Source organism: Dromiciops gliroides, chromosome 1, assembly GCF_019393635.1.
Source record: "Dromiciops gliroides isolate mDroGli1 chromosome 1, mDroGli1.pri, whole genome shotgun sequence".
Lineage (NCBI taxonomy): Eukaryota > Metazoa > Chordata > Mammalia > Microbiotheria > Microbiotheriidae > Dromiciops > Dromiciops gliroides.
The window spans coordinates 43,091,820-43,111,833 of record NC_057861.1 but is presented as its reverse complement, the minus strand read 5'-3'; the positions used below and the strand labels follow the sequence as shown (position 1 = coordinate 43,111,833).

The window sequence follows — 20,014 nt, the reverse complement described above, 5'->3', positions numbered from 1 at the left end:
AAAATTTGGAGCTCAAAATTTTATAAAACTTATTGAAAACTATCTTTACATGTAACTGGAAAAAATAATATTTCCTAAAACAATCTTAGGGAGAACTCTACTAACCAACAATACCAGAACAGGCTTATTATCACAAGTCAGACTGTTGTCTACAACTGTCTAGGCAAAACATCAATCAATAAAAACTTAAAAACAAACATTTTTAACAAACGTCACCATACTAAGCATTACTAATCTCCAAACTATAAGGAATAAAACACTTTCAAAACACAGAGACCTAACAGAAGATCCAAATCACATAAGAACAGGATGAGGTATAAATCATCACTGTGGCCCTGTCTGTCACTTGTGTTGTACTGAGAATATTTTCAATAAAGCTACAAAGTTGAGCTTGCATCCTACTACTTTTATTGAACCTGAATCGGGAAATATTTTATCCACCAATGCAACAACCTATAGAATATCAATCGCTTTTTTAAAAACCTGGCAGGCATGGTGACCAATTCCGGAACCATTTCTATCTGAACTCCATCCAAACAGATGAAAACAAGATGATGATGAAGATGAAGATGGTTGATATGTATATATCACTTCAATGTTTACAAAGTAGATAATATTATCTTATTTGATTATCACAACACCCTGTAAGTCAGGTACTCCACATATCAGTGTTTCCATGTTCCAGATGAGAATGAGGCTCAGATTTTAATGACTCGGCCTTGTTCATAAAGCCATTAAGGGCTGGAAGGGATTTGGACTCAGTACTCTCTACATTCCAAGACTAGCATTCTCTTCCATTATACCATGAGATCCATGTAAAGTCCAGAGTTTACCAGATACAAAATGAAGACTTCCAGTTTTAGTTAACTACAGACTCAATATGAATCAAATGTATGATAAGCCCAACCCTAAGAACATAGCCTGACCATCGATTACAGTGTGAGAAGAAGAGGGCCTAGACCCAGAGGAGTGATGACACCATTCTGTTCTGCCCTGCCACACATGGGAAATGCATCCAGGCCTCAGCACCACAGACTGAAACATGTCCAAAGAATGATCAAAGATGCTTGGGAACCACTGACACCACTAGACGTGCTTTGTCTAAGGAAGAGATTTTGGGAGGGTATGATAGCAGTCTCCTGATATCCAAAAACAGACAGCCAGGGGATAGAACTAGAACCAATGAATGGAAGCTATGAGGAAGAAGGATTTCACTGAAAGGGAGAATGTTCCACTATTTAGCAGTGTCCAATAATGGAATGAGCTGCCTTTTAGGAGAGCAAGTTCCTGTGGATGAAATGCCAGAAAGAAGACTCTCCCACAGATATTGCAGAGAGGATTCCTATTTCTGATTGTAGATTACATTAGACCTCTGAGATTCCTTTCAAATCTAGGATTTTGTAATCCTAAAATGATATAACTTTCTAACTATTAATTAACATGACAATAATCATTTAGTGAAGCTTCCTTATAGGTGGTGCAGTGGATAGAACACTGGTCCTGGAGTCAGGAAGACCTGAGTTCAAATCCAGCCTCAGACACTTACGAGCTGTGTGACCCTGGGCAAGTCCCTTAACTGCTATCTGCCTCAGCTTCTTCATCTGTAAAGTGGGGATCATAATAGCACCTACCTCCCAGGGTTGTTGTGAGGATCAAAGGAGATAATATTTGTAAAAAGTGCTTAATAGAGTGCCCAGCACAAAGTAGGTGCCTAATAAATGCTTGTTCCCTCCCTTTCTCTCACAGGATTTCGAGCTGGATAGGAACTTAAAAGTCATCTAGCCCAGGACCCTAATTTTACAGATAAGGAAACTGGAACTCAAACAGGTTACACAAGTAATAGTAGCAAAGCCAAGATTTAGATACAGACTCTGAATTCAATGTTCTTGGCACTATTCCATGAGAATTTATTTTAGCCATAACAGAGCTCAAAATCACCTAATCCAGTTTCATTTACAGATAGACACCAAGGTCGACCAGCATTCTTAAGTCTATATTGGTGATAAGCACCAGTCCCATGTCACTTGGTTGGTTGAAGTGAGCCCAGAGTGTGCTTCGAGTGTCTGACTTTTCCTCCAGTGTTCTTTCCATGGGACCATACCATCCTTCCACAAGGTCAATAGAAACAGCAAGCGACATGGGTAGATTATGAAATAATGTTCATGTGTCTTAAGGAATCTGTCTCACTACTGTCTCAAGTTCAGGTACTCTGCTAACTGGGGCAATAAGTAATCACTGAAAGTAGGAGTAATAGCAGCATGGCAAAGTGGATACAGGGCTGGCCTTGGAGTCAGGAAGACAAGGGTTAGGTGCTGCCTCTGACATGAGCTATGTGGCCAAGGGCAGGTCATTTAGCTTTCAGTTGCCCTGAGACAACATTCTGATACTACAGGTCACAGAAACATTTCCCATCTCCATTGGTGCAAGGACTTTTCCACACTAGGAGACCTTTACATGGATGAAAATCACAGATCCAAATAAAAAACAAACAAACAAAAAAAACCAATTAAGTTTCCATAAAGTCCTCTATACTTCTTAGTTGTGACACTTTATATTAATTATATGACCTTGTAACAATTTAACCCTATAAATATGAAGCCCAAGTCAAAAGTAAGTCAATGCTCATGTGCCCACTGGGTTCCTTATACAACTCAGACAATCAGAATTAATTCATAACAAAGGCCTACCTCTATTATTCTTTGTCCACTCTCATCACCAGAAACGTGGAAGAGCTCCAGATAATTCAATGCATATTTCTCTATGGGAGTAAGCTATTTGAAAAATATTTTAAAGTCAATTACCACCGAGTCCTTTTTAAAAAATAAAATTTGAGCCAAATTTATCTGCTTCCTGAAGAACACAAACTACTCTAAATAAGATATAACACTGGAAGAGACTTGGAGGGTTTATCTAGTCCATTCCTCGGCCTTCAGGTTAGTCTCTATACTTCAACTCTGATCAACTGATAAGCATTTAATTCAAATAACCCTTCAGGACTAATCCTTTTTTTTAATGCTTCTAGCCAAATGCAGCATTTCTAAATGTATCAATACACTGTCACCTTACTGCTATGAGTATTCATAATTTATAAGAGAAGATAGATACTTGATCAACAACTGCAAACAATTCCTCTCTCTGTGAAGGCTCTTCATCGCATTTTAAGTCATCCAGGTCTGAGATGAAAGCGGTGGGGAGAGATTCCATTTCAGTTGTTCTCACTTCCTCTGCTTGCTTGGCTGACTCTTCATCTTCTTGTTCAATGCTGTTCAAAGCCTTTTAAAAACAAAGTGTTTTTGGAAAGGGGAAATGTAAGCCAAGCTTTTGAAATCCTTTAGCCTGGTTTCAGACTCAACTACCATTTGACTAGAGAAAACAGAAGGCTGATTTCAATAAATGAAGAGGCTCACAAGGATTTCTTCTATATAATTTTTATCACTTGTTGAACCAACAATAGTGGGAGTAACTTTTAAAGTCATATGCCAAAAACCAGCATTTCCAACAACTCATTTATTTCTCACATTCTGATCTTTGATATTCAGTGAATACTCACTACATTGAAGATTTGTTATAGACAGACTACTGGGGAAAAAAGACTATATGCATTAGAGAGAAACCCATATATACACATCAAAATATAGCTACATCAAATCTTTAAAATATATGAGTGCTTCTATCAGGTAGAAAACATTTTAGTTTTTCCAAATATCTAAACATTGAAAAGTTAAAAATAGTCCTAAGAATGAAAGTGACCAGAAACCTAAAATTCACTAAGAATAAAAATACATACTTGTCTGATTTTAAGAAAAAGTTTGCTTTCTGGTGGGGGATGGGGAGGGAGAAGTAAATTTGGCAAAAAAATCTAAATCAAAATAATGATAAATTTTGGGACGTTAAGTATGAAATTAAAAGCCAAAGCAAACTTTGCATTTTTATCTTATTCCATATACCCACTTCTCTCATTTTACCTTAGTTCACATTCTGTTCACTTTTACTACTATTTCTTACCTCTATAAAAGGTTTTGCAACCTTGGGTGCAATTGTTTCAGCCACAGGAGGTTCCTGAGAAAGAAGAACAAATTCCTCAGCTTTCACTCTGAAGCCAGTATCATCCATAGGAGAATGGACCTCAAAGAGTTCCTGGATGGTTTGCTGGGAGGGGGAAAAATGGTATGGTTAACTGTCAGCGTAATTCATCTATAGGTAATGATTCAGATTTGATATTTCACTAGCATTCATTTAAGAACATCTAAACCTCCAAGGAAGGAACATTTACTAATAAGGAAATGTTGTCTTCCAAACACAAGAAAGGCTCAAGAGAGCCTCCAGTCTGACGCACCCATTTTACAGATGGGACTCAGAAGGGCGAAGTGATCTGGAGTCATAGAGTTATCAAGTATGACTGACAGCTCCAGGACCAGGCCGGCCGGCTTCCACATCAGATCATCTTTTCCTACACCAGGGGTTCTTAAACTGTTCCTAGCTTTGGGAAGCTTCATTTCTCTCCCTGGTCTACTCAAGGCACTCCACCTCTCCTTCATTAATAGAATATCGGAGGGGATATTCTATTATCGGAGCACAAAAGTCCACTTCTTAAGAATAAACTTCTCACCCCATGTGCAGTTTATGAGAAGCCAAAACAAATATTTGTTTTCCCTTACTTCCAGGGCTTTGTGGGAGAAATTACAGATGCCAGGGGAGGGAGGAGAAGGCTCAGAGCCGTGATTTCATCAGTATGGGAAAACGCTCATGTGGGCTCTCCCTCCACTGCTGTAGGCTGAGCTCTCAGAGACTTGCCTGAGACACCAAACAGTTCAATGACTTGCCTATGGTAACAAAGCAATCGTGCCCTCCATTGCTCCACTGTCCATCACTCTCCAGCAGTGCAGATGGAAAGCCAGTCAGGCCTGCCCGTATTATGGGACTCTTGTCCATATAGATCCTCCCCCAGGTTCATCACAAGGGGACCACCCAATGTCCTGGGCCCTTCCTCAAGTTCTCCTGATGCTGCAAGCATACCAGTAAGCATCCTAGCTGACCATCAATTGTCCTTCACTCTCCCCCGTGACCAACCCATCTTTCTTTTCTATAATATTTCCTAGGCGACAGCCTTGCTATATGCCACAGTATCTTGTATTCTCTACATCTTTTGGTCAATTATGAGAAGGCAAAACTGCGGTCTACTGTGGACTATCATTGGATAAAAGCTGTTTGCTCCCTACTAATACTCTCACCTAAGATGCCATCAAGACATTTATAGACAAGTCTCACAAAAACATCATCTAGATGGGAGATCAGAAATTTAGGTCATTAGTTGCTGATGTTCCTTCAGCTGCCTTTTTTCTGTATTAAAAAGGTCCAAGATTTTTTTTCACATCTTTGGTTTTCTCTCCTTCAGAGAGTCCAAGAATGGATCCCTCAATACTGTCGCAATGATGTGGCAAGGATCTCCACATCTAATCCACCTGCCTTTCATTCCTTTGGCCTCTTTTGTATCATTTCTATCTCCTCTATGACCACATACGGGTCTATAAAGCTAAGAGCTTAGGTGTGATGGATTCAGTGTCCTTGATAATGGAAAGAATTTGTTACAGAAATCTTTGCAGATCTTATCCATTTTAATTCTGTTTGTTGTCCTTTCATTTTCATACTTAAAGGCCCCTGGGATGAATTTGCAAAATTATCAGGCTTTCTTTAAATGGGTTTTGCCCTCCATTACTGCTTTTGGCTTCATGAGGCAATACTCCTCACAGTCTTCTATCATCCTTCTCTAGAATATATATATATATATATACATATATATATATCATCATATATATCTTATCTTCTCTTTAGAATATAAACAAATGATTTTTTAATCCTAAAGTGATATTGTGCTTATCTTTCCCTCATAATTTTTCACATGGCAAGTAAATCAAATGTTTGCGGATTAAGTTATTTTTAGATTCTTTTGGTCTCCTTGTTATGGGAATTGATTTACACCAGTTAAAATTTCTGTATGAAATTATTGTAGTTGTTATTGTTGTCCCTTCTTCCATTCTTATTCCATTTTCTACCATAAATAACTCATTTAAACAGGTCAGGATAGAGTTGTTTTAATTACATGTCATTTCTTTGTCATGTTCTGATTCTTTCCTTAGCTAATTTTGATGTTTGCTATAACAAGTCAGTGGTCTGAATAGACACAGATAAATGATGTGGGTATCATCAACAACAAGTTATTTCTTATGTTCAAAAAAGCTGATTTCCTTTTTCATGACATTACTTGGTGTTTATTACGTTCAATGCCTTTCCATTCTTTTCTCCGAGAAAAGGATGCATCTCATAATGTATAGATGTGGGACTTCTGAATAGTCCCCAAGCCTTTGACCTCTCTCATTCCTTACTTCTGATGAACATTTTCTAATAAATTCCTTACCATCCCCACTTATTCCCACATTTGTATCTCAGTCATTGAATAGCATCCTAAGATGGGTATGTGTCATTTCCTTCAGAACTATATCCAGCTACTTAGGTGGGCCATGCAATTTAGAGTACCAATGGCTAGATGTAAGTTTACAGACAATCTAAAACTCTTGATGCTGCATGACTAATTACTTCAGAAACACACTCCTCCTCTTTTACTGAAAGTTCTGGGGCAGCTAGGTGGCACAGTGGATAGAGCACCGGCCCTGGATTTAGGAGGACCTGAGTTCAAATCCGACCTCAGACACTTAACACTTACAAGCTGTATAACCCTGGGCAAGTCACTTGACCCCAATTGCCTCACACACACAAAAAAAGAAAGTTCCATACCTGAGTTAAGAATGCCATGGTATAGTCATTTCCTTGAGCTGCTACTTCTCTAATTAAATCTTTGGTGCCATTCTTCAATAGCTTTTCTTCTACAGAATTACCACTTACAAGCCTAGAGAAAAATACCAGACATGAAAGTAAACATTAGTGCTTTCATGTCAATTAATATATTTGAAAACTAAATTAATAATATTTTATATTCATAACTTGTAGTCATATTTGCATCCCCTGAGTCTGGCACAATGCCTTGCACAAAGCAGGCTACTAATAAATGCTTGTTGGGTTAAGAATTTTTTTAATTGATGGAAGGAATCCATACTAAATTCTCTTAATTTTAGATGCAGTTCAAATAAGTTGTCTCAAAAATCAAATAAAGCAGAAATAAAGAAGTAAACCATTCTATTTAAAAATAACATTTTTGGTCCAACTCTTTATTTTTAATTCAGAAATGCATTAAGTGGGGCAGCTAGGTGGCACCCTGGAGTCAGGAGGACCTGAGTTCAAATCCGGCCTCAGATACTTAACACTTACAAGCTGTGTGACCCTGGTAAAGTCACTTAACCCCAATTGCCTCACCAAAAGAAAAAGAAAAAAAAAAAGAAATGCATTAAGTGCCTACTCCGTGCAATTCATTGTGCTAGGTACTTACAGATTGATTCTGTCATTAAATTACTTGTTCTATAAAGAAAGATCATGTGTGACCCTTTACAAAAACCCATCAACACTTATTAAAATTAGAAAAATAAATATCTAGGCAGATTAACATTGCATCATTTAAAAGTCACTACTAAAAAGGAAACAACAAAATTTCACATATTTTACTTTTGAAAATGATAAATACAGTAAAGTATTTAAATAACCATACCCTAGAACCATTGATTCAATTATACTGAGCATCAAAACATATTAGCTTTGTACATATTCCAATGGATCTTTGATCTCATCAATGTATGTATTCTCTTCAAAGTTGTAAAATACAACCCATTAATGCCTGACCATCTCGTATGAACACTACCAATTTCCCCCATAAGTATTTCACAGGAGGTCTATTCAACATGTTGGATAACCTTCCTCAAGTTTTCCAGATATTACAAGGCTATCAGTACTAATTTCAATCCTTAAAAAACCTCCCTGATTACCACGTATTTCACCATTTTTATTTATATTGATTCTCTTTCTATTTATTCTGTATATACTTATATGTTATTGTTGTCTCCTCTATTAGAATGTAAGCTCCTTGAGAGAAAGGATTCTTTCATTCACTAATTGCATGTCCCCTAGTACAGTGTCTGGTACATAATAGTAAGTATTTAATAGATACTTGATTGACTAATTGATTGAATTCTTTGAGGACTATGGTGTTCCATGATTCACAGCAATAGAGCATCACTGGCAGAATACTGGCATTTCAAAAATGAGCCTTTGTTACGAGGGAAAGCTTGGGGTCATTAAAAGAACTCTGCAGCTTCCCAAAGGCAATCTAGCCTGTTCTCATATTCAATTCTAGACCTCATTCACTGGACATTGTCAATGTCTGTACAAGAGGTGTGTGTGTGTGTGTGTGTGTGTGTGTGTGTGTGTGTGTGTGTGTGTGTGTGTGTGTACACACACTGATGGATAAGTTCTATAGGCTGCCCACTCACTCTACTGCATACCATTGTCTGGACAACAAGCCTTCTCCCCCATGACTTTTCCTGTATGGACAACTAGGGAAAATTTTTTGAGAGTTTACAAATCTAAACTAGTGGGCCCTGCAGTGTTCTGGGGTCAAATTAAACCAGCACAATGTCATCTTAAAACAGAAAGACCTAGAAGATCTCATCCCCTATACCTCTTCAACTCTGATTTTGTGCTGGATCTCCTGCATGACAGTGATGATCACCTTCAGCAAACAAACATCTCCCTCTTTATTACTTATTGGATGTAAAAAACCAGAGGTTTGTAGACAAATCAATCTTTTGCAAACCTTTCAAAGAATATTGAATAATGCTGATGTATGCATGGATTGAAAGAGAGTATTTGCAATGTCATTTTCCTCTACTGAGTAAACATTTTTTATAGTCAACAACCAATAAACCCAATGGAACCTGGTGTCTGCTACACTTTTCACTTAATTATATGATGGTAAAGACAAGGTATACTGTGGCATGGCACTTGAGAAAGTCTGCCTCTTCTCTTCTTAAATCATCATAAAGGATACCCTCAATGTATGTCTAGTCTCAAAAAAATTCTATGAACAGGAAAGTAGATAAATGGGTTGGTTGTTGAAATTCCCTCAATCACCACTTTTTTTCTGTCAATAGTTTGATATTTCTTTCCACACCTTTAGTATCTTTTCTTCTTTCAGATACCCTGAGAATCAATCCATCAATTCCAAGAAACTATATAGCCTCTAGCACATACTTCCTCTTTATAAAGGTATATGTGTTCCAGTACAGTTACTTTTCCTATTTTTGTTTTCGTCAGGTTATTTCAATTTCCTCTACAAGTACATCCAAGATCAAATGTGTTGGCTCCACTGTCCTTTATGAAAATTGTTTAAAAAAAGTTTGCATATCTTTATCTTCATTTGTTTATTGTCATGCTTGAAATTTAATTCAATTTATCAATCATTCATTTAGAAATTATTATGGTTTTAGGACTACACTAGGCACTTGGGACACAAAGACTGAAATGAAACAGTCCCTTACCCCAAGGAATTTACAACCTAATGGTAGAAACAACAAACATGCTAATAAATTCCTACAAAATATATACAAAACAAAAGGTATTTTCAGGGGACAAAAGACGAGAGGCATTAATTCCTGGGGAAATCAGGAAGGGCCTCTCATAGCATGTGACACAAAAATGAGATTAATGGGGAGTCTGAGAGGCCAAGAGGAAGAGGTGAGTGAAAAGGCACAGAGCCAGGAGACACACTGTAGTCTAACTTTCTAACGGGCAGGTCTGGCTAGAATGCACTCTAGCACAGGGAGGGGAGTAGGATGTGATCATTCTGGAAAGACTGGCTGAAGACAGATTAGAAGATCCTTAAATTCCAGATAACTTTGTATATTCTCCTGGAGGTAAGAGGGAGACACTGATGGCCAGATCTATGCTTTAGAAATATAAAATTGGAAACTTTTGGAGAATGGATCGGAGAAGGGCAAAGCTAGATACAGAGAGACCAATTAGAAAGTTCTTGCAGGACTGAACCATACTGTTTCTACTTTTTTATTTTTATTTTTTCCTTTTTGAGGTTTTTCCCTTTTGTTCTGATTTTTCTTTCACAACATAACTAATGCAGAAATGTGTTTAATGTGATTGTACATATATAACCTATATCAGATGGCTTGCTATCTTTGGGGAGAGGGGAGGGAAGGAGAAAAATTTGGAAATAGAAATCTTATAGAAACAAATGTTAAGAACTATCTCTGCATGTAACTGGAGAATAATAAAAAGCTTTTATGATAAAAAAAATTAAAAGAGGAAGAAGAGAAAAAACAGAAAGTTACTGCAGTATTTCAGGTGAGAGCGGATAAAAGATGAAATGAGATGGATATGAGGTGTTGTATGCATCGAATCAACAAAATTTGGCATACTGAACATGCATGAATAAAAGTATAAGAGATGAGGGTGACTGAAAAGATGTAGTGCCTTCAATAGAAATAGGGGATTTAAGAGGAGTTGCTTGAGGGGGAATAATGATGGGTTCTATTCCGGGCATGCTGAATTTGAGATGCCAGAGAGATATTTAAGTAGAGATGCCTAGTAGGAAAGAGATGTGGGACTGGAACTCAGGAGGTAGATGAAGGCTGGATATGTAGATCTGGGATTAAGAGGTCAAGCCACTGAAACTGATAAGTTCAACAAGAGACTATAAAGGGAGAAGAGAAGGCAGAGGGGATAGCTCCACCTGGATTGCCTTTAGAAATTACAAAGTTCTTTTACTGACCCCAAATTTCTACATGAACCCAAGACCCATATATTCTGGTGGTATTTATTGTATTACTTCAAGTCAGAAACCCTACAGACTGCTAAAAATCAGTATCACTCAAGGACCAGAAGAACAGTATGTAGTAGGTATGAGCAAGCTACAAAATGCATAAATAGAAATTACAAAGGAATAAAAAATGTCATCAAAGAAATGAATGCTCTGACCCTGTGGTGAGAGCAAGGGTTAACTGATAACCCACGTGCTCCATTCAAACTATATCAGAAGAAAGTGAGGAAGGTGGCCCGCCCCCCACCCCCTACCCCCTGTGGTGAATGAAAGGGAGGACAGAAACAAGAGACCCAAAAGATGGCCAGGCATGGGGAGGTTGTATTTGCATTGGTGAAGGCAATAACCGTATCAATGGTATCACAGATATACTTTAGTATAGTAAGTTGTTACTTATTACTTTTATGTGTATTATCAATTCCTAATGAAAGAAATATGGAAAAGCAGTTCTATGTAACCTGTATATGTGGATGTCCTTGCATCTCCCAATTCTATCACACCATTCTTGGGCCTTTGCGTCCATCACTGGATTTAAGTCATTATCATAAAACACAACCGTATCGGCCTCCACAAGATTTACACCTGTAGAGCGACTGTGGGTGGACAGAATGGCACAAAATATCCGCTTATCTCTGTTGAAATTCTTCATCAGTTCCTAAATGATGAAAATGATTGTAAATATTGAATTCTATTAACAATAAAAAGTTTGGCTTAAATTTGGTCTAAAAATACAAATAAGAAGACCCTGTCAAATTTTTTAATTGTAAAAACAATTTTTAGACTTGTAGGGTTGTATCCTAATTTCCCGCCCAAGACTTAGGGTATTAAACACATAACCCTAGACTGGAGCACCCCAGCCATATCTTCCTCCCGGCTCCCTGATGGTCTTCTTGCTTCTAATTCTCACACCAAGATAATAAGTCAAAAGATGTGGATGGCAAAGAGAAAATGGTGAAAGGTGGAAGCCAACACGGAATGAGTTGGGTGCCTGACTCTTCCAATATGGGACATTCATACATTGGTACTTCAGAGGTGAAAACGTTCTGATGCCCTTTTGTTTGCTCTCCACATAGGATGGCAATCACCCCTTGAACCACTCTCCAAAGTCTCTTTCTTGCCTTTGCTCTTCTCCAAACCTACAGCTCTCCACCCTTCTGGCAATTATCTGCCCAATTTTTCCCAGATATCATCAGAATTCAAGTAATGCTGCGGAGTACATAGCACTATGGCACAATATATACAATGCTTCAGAGATCTGTAATTTCACTAGTGTGGATGTTCCCTCCCCAAACAGACTGAAATATCTCTACAACTTGCAAAACTGTGTTCAAGGGCTGCCATGACCAAAAATCTTCTCACCCAAAGGTCAATCTAGTGCTTAGCATCTCTGAACTTAGCTACACTGGTCCTACCAGTGACCTGCACTCTGTTACTAAGGATTAGACTAAAAGCTTCTTGAGCTCCCCCTGGACATAGTGATTGGAAGTCCAGGATCACCTTCATGAAACAATAAGGCTCTGAAACAAGACTTCTCTGTAGGAATTCAGTGTTTCCAGTTGTAGACTTTTATGTCTACACACCACTGATTAAATTCCAGGAGGTCTTATTTGTATGTTATTTATTTTATTTAGCAAATGCAAAACTCTTTGCAAATCTACTATGGAAGCATCATTCGTCCACCTATAGGTTTTCAACTGAATGCTCGTCTAGGTCTATCCCTGTGAATAGCTTAAATCCTAGCTGCAGCTCACCTGACGCTGCTCATAGCTGGCATATTCGTCAATCCTGATGAATGTAAGGAAATGGAAGTTCAAAAATAACTCCAAGATATCTAACATTAAAATCATCTGGGACAAAATTAGCACCCGGCGGCCTTCTGATTTCAGTCTCTGCAGCAAGATGGCGAGAGCTTCTAACTTGCCTATTTTAAATTAAATAAGAGAGACAAAAATGAGTAAGCAAGCAGTTATCCAAGACAATAAGGCCCAGAGCAGTTGTTTTTTCCCATACCTGAATCATACTGCACCAGTCTAAGATCAGGAAACTCTAATGAATGCGGAGCTGCTATCTGTTGCAGTTGGTGTAAATAAGGAGCCAGCTCCAATTTGAGATTGTGTCTGAAGAGGTTCATTTTTTGGCTGTAGGATGGAGAAGGATTTGATGTGCAGAGATGAGGGGGCGCAGCAATCACAGCGGGCAGCACACGGAGCACCCTGTGGGAAATGTCAAATCCCAGAACACATTAGTACTGGAGGGGCCTTCAGGCGATGCTTGATAGAAGGGAGATGCTTCCTGTGGTTCACACACTCAAAGAGTCAGGCAGAGGCTGGGCCCAGGACCACAAAGGCCTTCCTCACCCACACACCCTCCCCCAACTTTCAAATGACCAGTCCGGAGTCTAGAGTTGGGCTCCTTTGCATGTCACACTTTTCAAAAAGACTTCAGTTCATGATATCCTCACACTAAAAGAGGCAATATCATGTGTGGGGCACTGGGCACAGAATAAGGAAGACCTAGGTTCGAATCTTCCTGCCAACAATTATTAGCTCTGGGTCCCTACGCACATGAGTCCACCTCTGTGTGCTTCCCCAGGGTTTACCAGCTAAGTCTTAAGGAGTTATGTTATTCTTTTTAAAATGAAAGCTGAGAAAGGTTAGACAACTTTCCAAAAGTTACACAGGTATTAAGAGTTAAGGTTAGAGCTAAAGCACAAGACTCAGAGGTAGGGAGGGCACTATAGCAGCAAGGACACTGGATTTGGAATCAAAGGAGCCAGGTTCAAATGTCGGCTCAGCCATTTCACTACCTGTGTGACTTTAGACAAGCATCTTCTCCTTTCTGGGCCCTGATTTTTTTCAAATGTCATCTGCAGAATTCAATGACTTCCTGTGGGAAGAGGAAGGGCCCCTTCACCATCTTCCACAGCAGACACCCAGGGCCTCTGCAGCCTGATTGGAGAAGGGAGAGGGGGTGTCTCCTTACCCCAGGTCACACTCCCCCCCCCCACCCAAGCTGCAAAGTCTAGTAGCATCTTTCCCTTCCCTCTCCTCTCCATCTGTTAGCTACAGCTGAAAAGATCCTGATTGAGTCCTACTTGTTCAGCCACTACTGCCCGCGGCATAAGCCTGATTCTTTTTGTCCGAATCAGTTTGTTCCCCCTGTGTGCAGTCATGTCATGACTTGGGCTCATGCAGGTAAGGCCTAGGCATTCCACAAACCATCTGTGCTAGGACCCTCCAATTCCAGCTAGGGGATTAGGACCTCCCTGGGGAATGATCTAGTCACCCAGAATTCTCCCAAGCAGAACAGAACCCTAAACTTTGAATTTGGAGCTCATTTCAATTTCTGCTAGAATGTAAGTGTTGTGCCACTCGGAGAGTGAGCACAGGTCCCAGAGGGCAGGGAGGATGGCACAACCCTTGGGGCTTCACAATGACACCTAGAATTACAACAGGGCTGATGCCAAAGTCCAGTCAAGGAGCTTTCATCTACATTATAATGGGTGGCTTAAGGATGAATTCTTAATTCTAATAATCATTATAAAATGACATGCAAATTATCAGAATGAAAATCAAAAATGTTAAAGGCACATGCCTGAAATGGCCCCTAAAATGCAGCCCTTCAACACGGGGTAATCATTAACTCAAAAACAACATAAATTCTACTAGTTGATAGGTTTTCTGGGAGATTACTTGGCTTGGCATCTGCCTAGAAAACCATAAAACACTACCATGTCGGAAAGCTTAAATTTCAAAATGCCTTTTTGAACTCTGAATTGTGTTATCAAGAGAAACAACATTCAGTCTGGCTTAACAATCTCAAAATATACTCCATTTCAGTGTACAGGACTCTGCTACAATAATAAGCACTTTTTAATGTGTTTTGATTTCCCGCATAACTTTAAAAACTTGATCATAAACATTCCAGAACTCTCCAGAACCACATAAGTAAAATGAATAAGCTATTTAGGACCATCCAAAAGGCAAGTGAGTACAGAAATGTTTAGGTTGTTTTTTGAGGGGTTTTTAACTCATCAACAAAACTAAGGAAAGTATAATGCTTATTTTCAGAAATCCATTTTCTGTCCAAACTTCACGGAAACAAAAGAGGCTTTCAAATGCTGGGAAATATTACTGACTCTTTCAGATCATTCACATGACAGTAAGAACATTTGGAAATGATCACCTTTTAATGGCATCCTGTAGAGATTCATTCTGTTGATGTGATGTCAGTCTCAAATACTGCAGTGGGTCAGTTGAACTTTCTGGTGTGCATGAGGAAGGACAACAATTCACCAAGCCAGTCCACTTCCAATTGTTTCCCGTGTAGTAATGCTGGGGTGCTTTCCTTTCCCCAAATAATGAGCAAATTCCCAACACGTCTCTGCCATAAACGGGAGCTCTGGAACAACGCCGTTCATTGCCAGAAAATATCCTATCAAGACGCTCCTTTAAAAGTCTGCTTTTTTCTGCCAATGAAATCTTCATGCACCCCAAAGAAAGAGACAAGATAGAGAGAATGTTTTTTAAATACAATAAGATATCATTGTGAATGGTCAACAGTGGCAAGTGGGGTAAGTTGCTTGATATATTAAAGCTGCATTTGTTGCTTTGTGCCAAAAGTAATCATGCAGTATAATATTTAAAATGTTAGCAAGTACTTGGAATTTTATGCAAAATTTGTGTCAGAAAAAACATTTTATCATCTAATTCTTTTATTTAAGGATATAGAACTGGACTCAAAGTAAGAAAGAGTAGGTTAAAGTTTCACATTTGCCACATACTGATTGTGCGACCTTGGGCAGGTCACCTAACCTCAGAGTCCTAGGCAACTCTTTAAAATTGTAAATTGCAGAAATGGAGCTGACTGTTCTAGTAGGAGTTCCTCCCTGGAAACTCCTGACACCAATGAAACCAAAGAATCTATTTTTTAAAAGTTCTAGGGGCAGCTAGATGGCACGGTGGATAAAGCACCAGCCCTGGATTCAGGAGGACCTGAGTTCAAATCAGACCTCAAGACACTTGACACTTACTAGCTGTGTGACCCTGGGCAAGTCACTTAACCCTCATTGCCCCGCCCCCCCAAAAAAAAAGTTCTAAAAAAAAAACAACACATATTTATAAACTTTAGTTTAGTACCAAGTAAATAATTACCTGTGTTTGAGTTCCTGCTGACTTGGATATGACTCTTTGTTCCCCAGAAGGCAGGTTAACAACTGCAGTTCTGTTGGGCGTACCAACTGAGAAATGAAGAGGAAGGGCTTTGGTTTTTTTTTATTTTCCCTCCCAAACATGATTAGAACGCTCCGATTTCACTAAGGTAACATGACTGCTAAGCAGGAATCTAGAGAACTCTTGGGGTAAGTGGAAGCCACTGATGTGTCCCTGAGTTGTGATTCCATCACTGTAAATTCTCTGTGGGCACAGATCATGTTTTGCTTTATGTTCTCAGCTGGGGACCCTCAGGGTGCTGCACACAGCAGTATTTAGGAATGTATGTAGACTGAATGAAGGGACCCGACCTCTCTGTACACCCGTAGATGCTCTCTGCTCCCTAATCCTCTCACAGGGATGTGGTGACTTGTTAATGAGCTGATGGAATCATTATGGATGGTGCTATTTAAGATCAGAGAAAACCTTTATAGAATAAATTGTGCTACACAAAATCCTCACCTAATAAAGTCAAGATTCACAGAACCACAGAATTTCAGAGTTAGAAGACACCTCAGAAACCAAATAGTCTAACTCCACAACTGAAGAAGGAATGACCTCTCCAGTAGCCATGACAAACAGTCATCTAGCTTCTGTTTATGGGGCAGCTAGGTGACCCCATAGGGCATAGAGAACTGGGCCTGGAGTCAGGAAGACTTATCTCCATGAGGTCAGATCTGGTCTCAGATACTTACTAGTCATGTGTCCCTGGCCCAGTCACCTAACTCTGCTTGCCTCAGTTTCCTCATCCATAAAATGAGCTGGAAAAGGAGTGGCAAATCACTTCAGTATTTTTGCCAAGAAAACCGCAAATGGGGTCTCAGGAAGTCAGTCAAACATGACTGAAAAATGACTCAACAATAACAGCAAGCCTCTGCTTGAATTCCTCTTGAGCTAGGGACTGTTTTGGTTTTTTTTTTCTATTTGTTTGTTTCTTGTTTTGGGGTTTTTTTTTAGTGAGGCAATTGGGGTTAAGTGACTTACCCAGGGTCACACAGCTAGTAAGTATTAAGTGTCTGAGGCCAGATGGGACTCTGTTTTTGAACAGCACAACCTGTTCAGTTTCCCCTAAATCCAGCTCTCTACAACGTTTGCCTAAGAACTCTCCAGAATAGGGATAACTGCCTCTATAATACCTGGAGATTGCTATTGTATCCTCTGTAAGTCTTCTCTGCTCCAGATTAAACATGTAGATCTTAAACTGATCCTTCCACTGTGTGGCCTTCAGGCCCCTCAACATACTGGTCAACCCTTCAATAAACATTTATTAAGCACCTAATATGTGAGAAACACTGTCTTAAGCACCAGGGACACAAAAAGAAGCAAAAGACAATCCCTGGGGCAGCTAGGTGGCACAGTGGATAAAGCACCAGCCCTGGATTCAGGAGGACCTGAGTTCAAATCTGGCCTCAGACATTTGACACTTACTAGTTGTGTGACCCTGGGCAAGTCACTTAACCCTCACTGCCCCACAAAAAAAAAAAAAAAAAAAGACAATCCCGGCCCTTGAGGAACTCACAATCTAGCTGGGGAGGCAACATGTAAACAAGCTATATTCAAGATAAAACAGAAATAGTTAAGAGGGAGAAGGTACTAGAATTAAGAAGGGCTGGGAAAGGCTTCCTGTAAAAGATGGGATCTGCCAGAAGGCAGAGATGAGGAGGGAGAGCATCCCAGTCATGGGAAACAGCTGGGAAAAATGCCCAGAGCCAAGAGATGGAGTGTGTTGTCCATGTAACTGTTGGAGGCCAGTGTCACTGGGTCAAAAAGAACAGGCTCAGGAGTAAGACTTAAGAAGACTGGAAAGGGGAGGTGGGGGCAGGTACATGGCACAGTAGATAAAGCACCTGTCCTGAAGTCAGGAGGACCCGAGTTCAAATCCGGACTCAGACACTTGACACTTACTAGTTGTGTGACCCTGGGCAAATCACTTAACCCTTACTGCCCAGCAAAAAAAGAGGAAGAGGAAGAGGAAGAGGAAGAGGAAGAGGAAGAGGAAGGAGAAGGAGAAGGAGAAGGAGAAGGAGAAGGAGAAGGAGAAGGAGAAAGAGGAGAAGAAGAAGAAGAAGAAGAAGAAGAAGAAGAAGAAGGAGAAGGAGAAGGAGGAGTAGGAGAAGGAGAAGGAGAAGAAGAAGGAGAAGAAGAAGAAGAAGAAGAAGAAGAAGAAGAAGAAGAAGAAGAAGAAGAAGAAGAAGAAGAAGAAGAAGAAGAAGAAGAAGAAGGAGAAGGAGAAGAAGGAGAAGGAGAAGGAGAAGGAGAAGGAGAAGAAGAAGAAGAAGAAGAAGAAGAAGGAGAAGAAGAAGGAGAAGGAGAAGAAGAAGAAGAAGAAGAAGAAGAAGAAGAAGAAGAAGAAGGAGAAGGAGAAGGAGGAAAAGGAGAAGGAGAAGGAGAAGAAGGAGAAGGAGGAGAAGAAGAAGAAGAAGAAGAAGAAGAAGAAGAAGAAGAAGAAGAAGAAGAAGGAGAAGGAGAAGAAGGAGAAGGAGAAGGAGGAGGAGGAGGAGGAGAAGGAGAAGAAGAAGAAGGAGAAGAAGGAGAAGGAGAAGGAGAAGAAGGAGAAGAAGGAGAAGGAGAAGAAGGAGAAGGAGGAGAAGGAGAAGGAGAAGAAGGAGAAGGAGAAGAAGAAGAAGGAGAAGGAGAAGAAGGAGAAGGAGAAGGAGAAGAAGGAGAAGGAGAAGAAGGAGAAGGAGAAGGAGAAGGAGAAGGAGAAGGAGAAGGAGAAGGAGAAGGAGAAGGAGAAGGAGAAGGAGAAGGAGAAGGAGAAGAAGAAGAAGAAGAAGAAGAAGAAGAAGAAGAAGAAGAAGAAGAAGAAGAAGAAGAAGAAGAAGAAGAAGAAGGAGAAGGAGAAGAAGAAGGAGAAGGAGAAGGAGAAGGAGAAGGAGAAGGAGAAGGAGAAGAAGAAGGAGAAGAAGGAGATGACGACGACTGGAAAGGTAGGAGGGGGCAAAGTTATGAGGGGCTCTGATTGCCAGGCAGAGGATTTGGGTCACCAGTTTATCAACATCTGTAGGATTCTCAGAATTCAGGTTAGGGTTATCAGTATCTGAGGGATTATCACCTCCCCATTCTCTCTGGATGCAGCCAAGGACTGCACTGGCTTTTCTGACTGTCAGGGTTCACTGATGACTCGTCAGTGAGCTTGTTCTGGATCTCTTCTATCTCACCTTCAACGTATGAAGTTGCCTTTTTAAAACCTGTGTAAGACCTTATATGTAACTCTATGTATAATTACAATGGGGCGATTTCACCAAGATGACATGGTTGGTGAGGAAATGGGAGTCAGTACCCCTGGAATCAACTGCTGATGTCACACCACTGACTTGTGGGTCATTTCACAGAATCTCATGGGATTATGAGAAGCACCTTAAGTGTAAGACCCACGTTTTATTTTTCCTTGTATTCTGCAGAGGATCTAACTCATTGACTTGCACACATTAAATCTTAGTGCTACGTAAAACTTAGTAAGGTTTGTTGAATGAATTAACAGATGGGTATCCCGTCCCTTCTCCTGCTTCCTGAGACAGAATCTGACCTCTCATGTTCTCACAAGGATGCTTTGACTATTGACAAGCTCTTGGTGTCATTCTGGAGCCTAGAATAACTTTATGGGTTGAAACACAGGAAAGTTTTATTGCACACAATGTTCACCCAATAAATGGATTCATTTTGCCAGAGAATGTGGAACTAAAGCTTAGACTGAAGCAGCCTGTGCCTGGTAAGAAAGTGACTGACCTGGGTGAGGGACTGCCACAGAAGCCAGCATATTTCCTTGATGCTGGTTGCCTGGTGTGCCAAGAGCATTCCGCCCTGTCCCAGCTGGAGACGTGGTCTGCATAACAAGAGATGCTTGGGGACGAACATACTGCTGTCCTGGAGCGGAAACAATCTGAAGAACATTTCCTGCAAGAAAGCAGTTTCATGGAGAGTCCTATGAAAAAACGTCCAAGTGTAACACTGTAGCCAAATTACTTCAGATGACTTTAACAAAGACAGCAGAGCCCTTTGAAGAATGTCTGACCTAAAACGAACATAG

At 40.0% G+C, this 20,014-nt stretch overlaps 1 protein-coding gene across 4 annotated transcripts in view; it reads right to left on the bottom strand.

The window, feature by feature from the left end:
• The window catches only part of LOC122736436 (E1A-binding protein p400-like), a 128,170-nt gene that overhangs the window by 29,304 nt on the left and 78,852 nt on the right, over positions 1 to 20,014 (bottom strand). For all 4 annotated transcript variants that reach the window (XM_043978679.1, XM_043978654.1, XM_043978661.1 and 1 more), the window contains exons 26-35: positions 19,714 to 19,881; positions 15,928 to 16,013; positions 14,960 to 15,255; positions 12,785 to 12,987; positions 12,526 to 12,695; positions 11,233 to 11,429; positions 6,793 to 6,904; positions 4,006 to 4,149; positions 3,106 to 3,273; positions 2,688 to 2,771 (exon numbers count right to left, since the gene is read on the bottom strand). In XM_043978679.1, the coding sequence (XP_043834614.1) occupies positions 2,688 to 2,771; positions 3,106 to 3,273; positions 4,006 to 4,149; positions 6,793 to 6,904; positions 11,233 to 11,429; positions 12,526 to 12,695; positions 12,785 to 12,987; positions 14,960 to 15,255; positions 15,928 to 16,013; positions 19,714 to 19,881 (1,628 nt within the window). The remainder of the gene's footprint in view (positions 1 to 2,687; positions 2,772 to 3,105; positions 3,274 to 4,005; positions 4,150 to 6,792; positions 6,905 to 11,232; positions 11,430 to 12,525; positions 12,696 to 12,784; positions 12,988 to 14,959; positions 15,256 to 15,927; positions 16,014 to 19,713; positions 19,882 to 20,014) is intronic.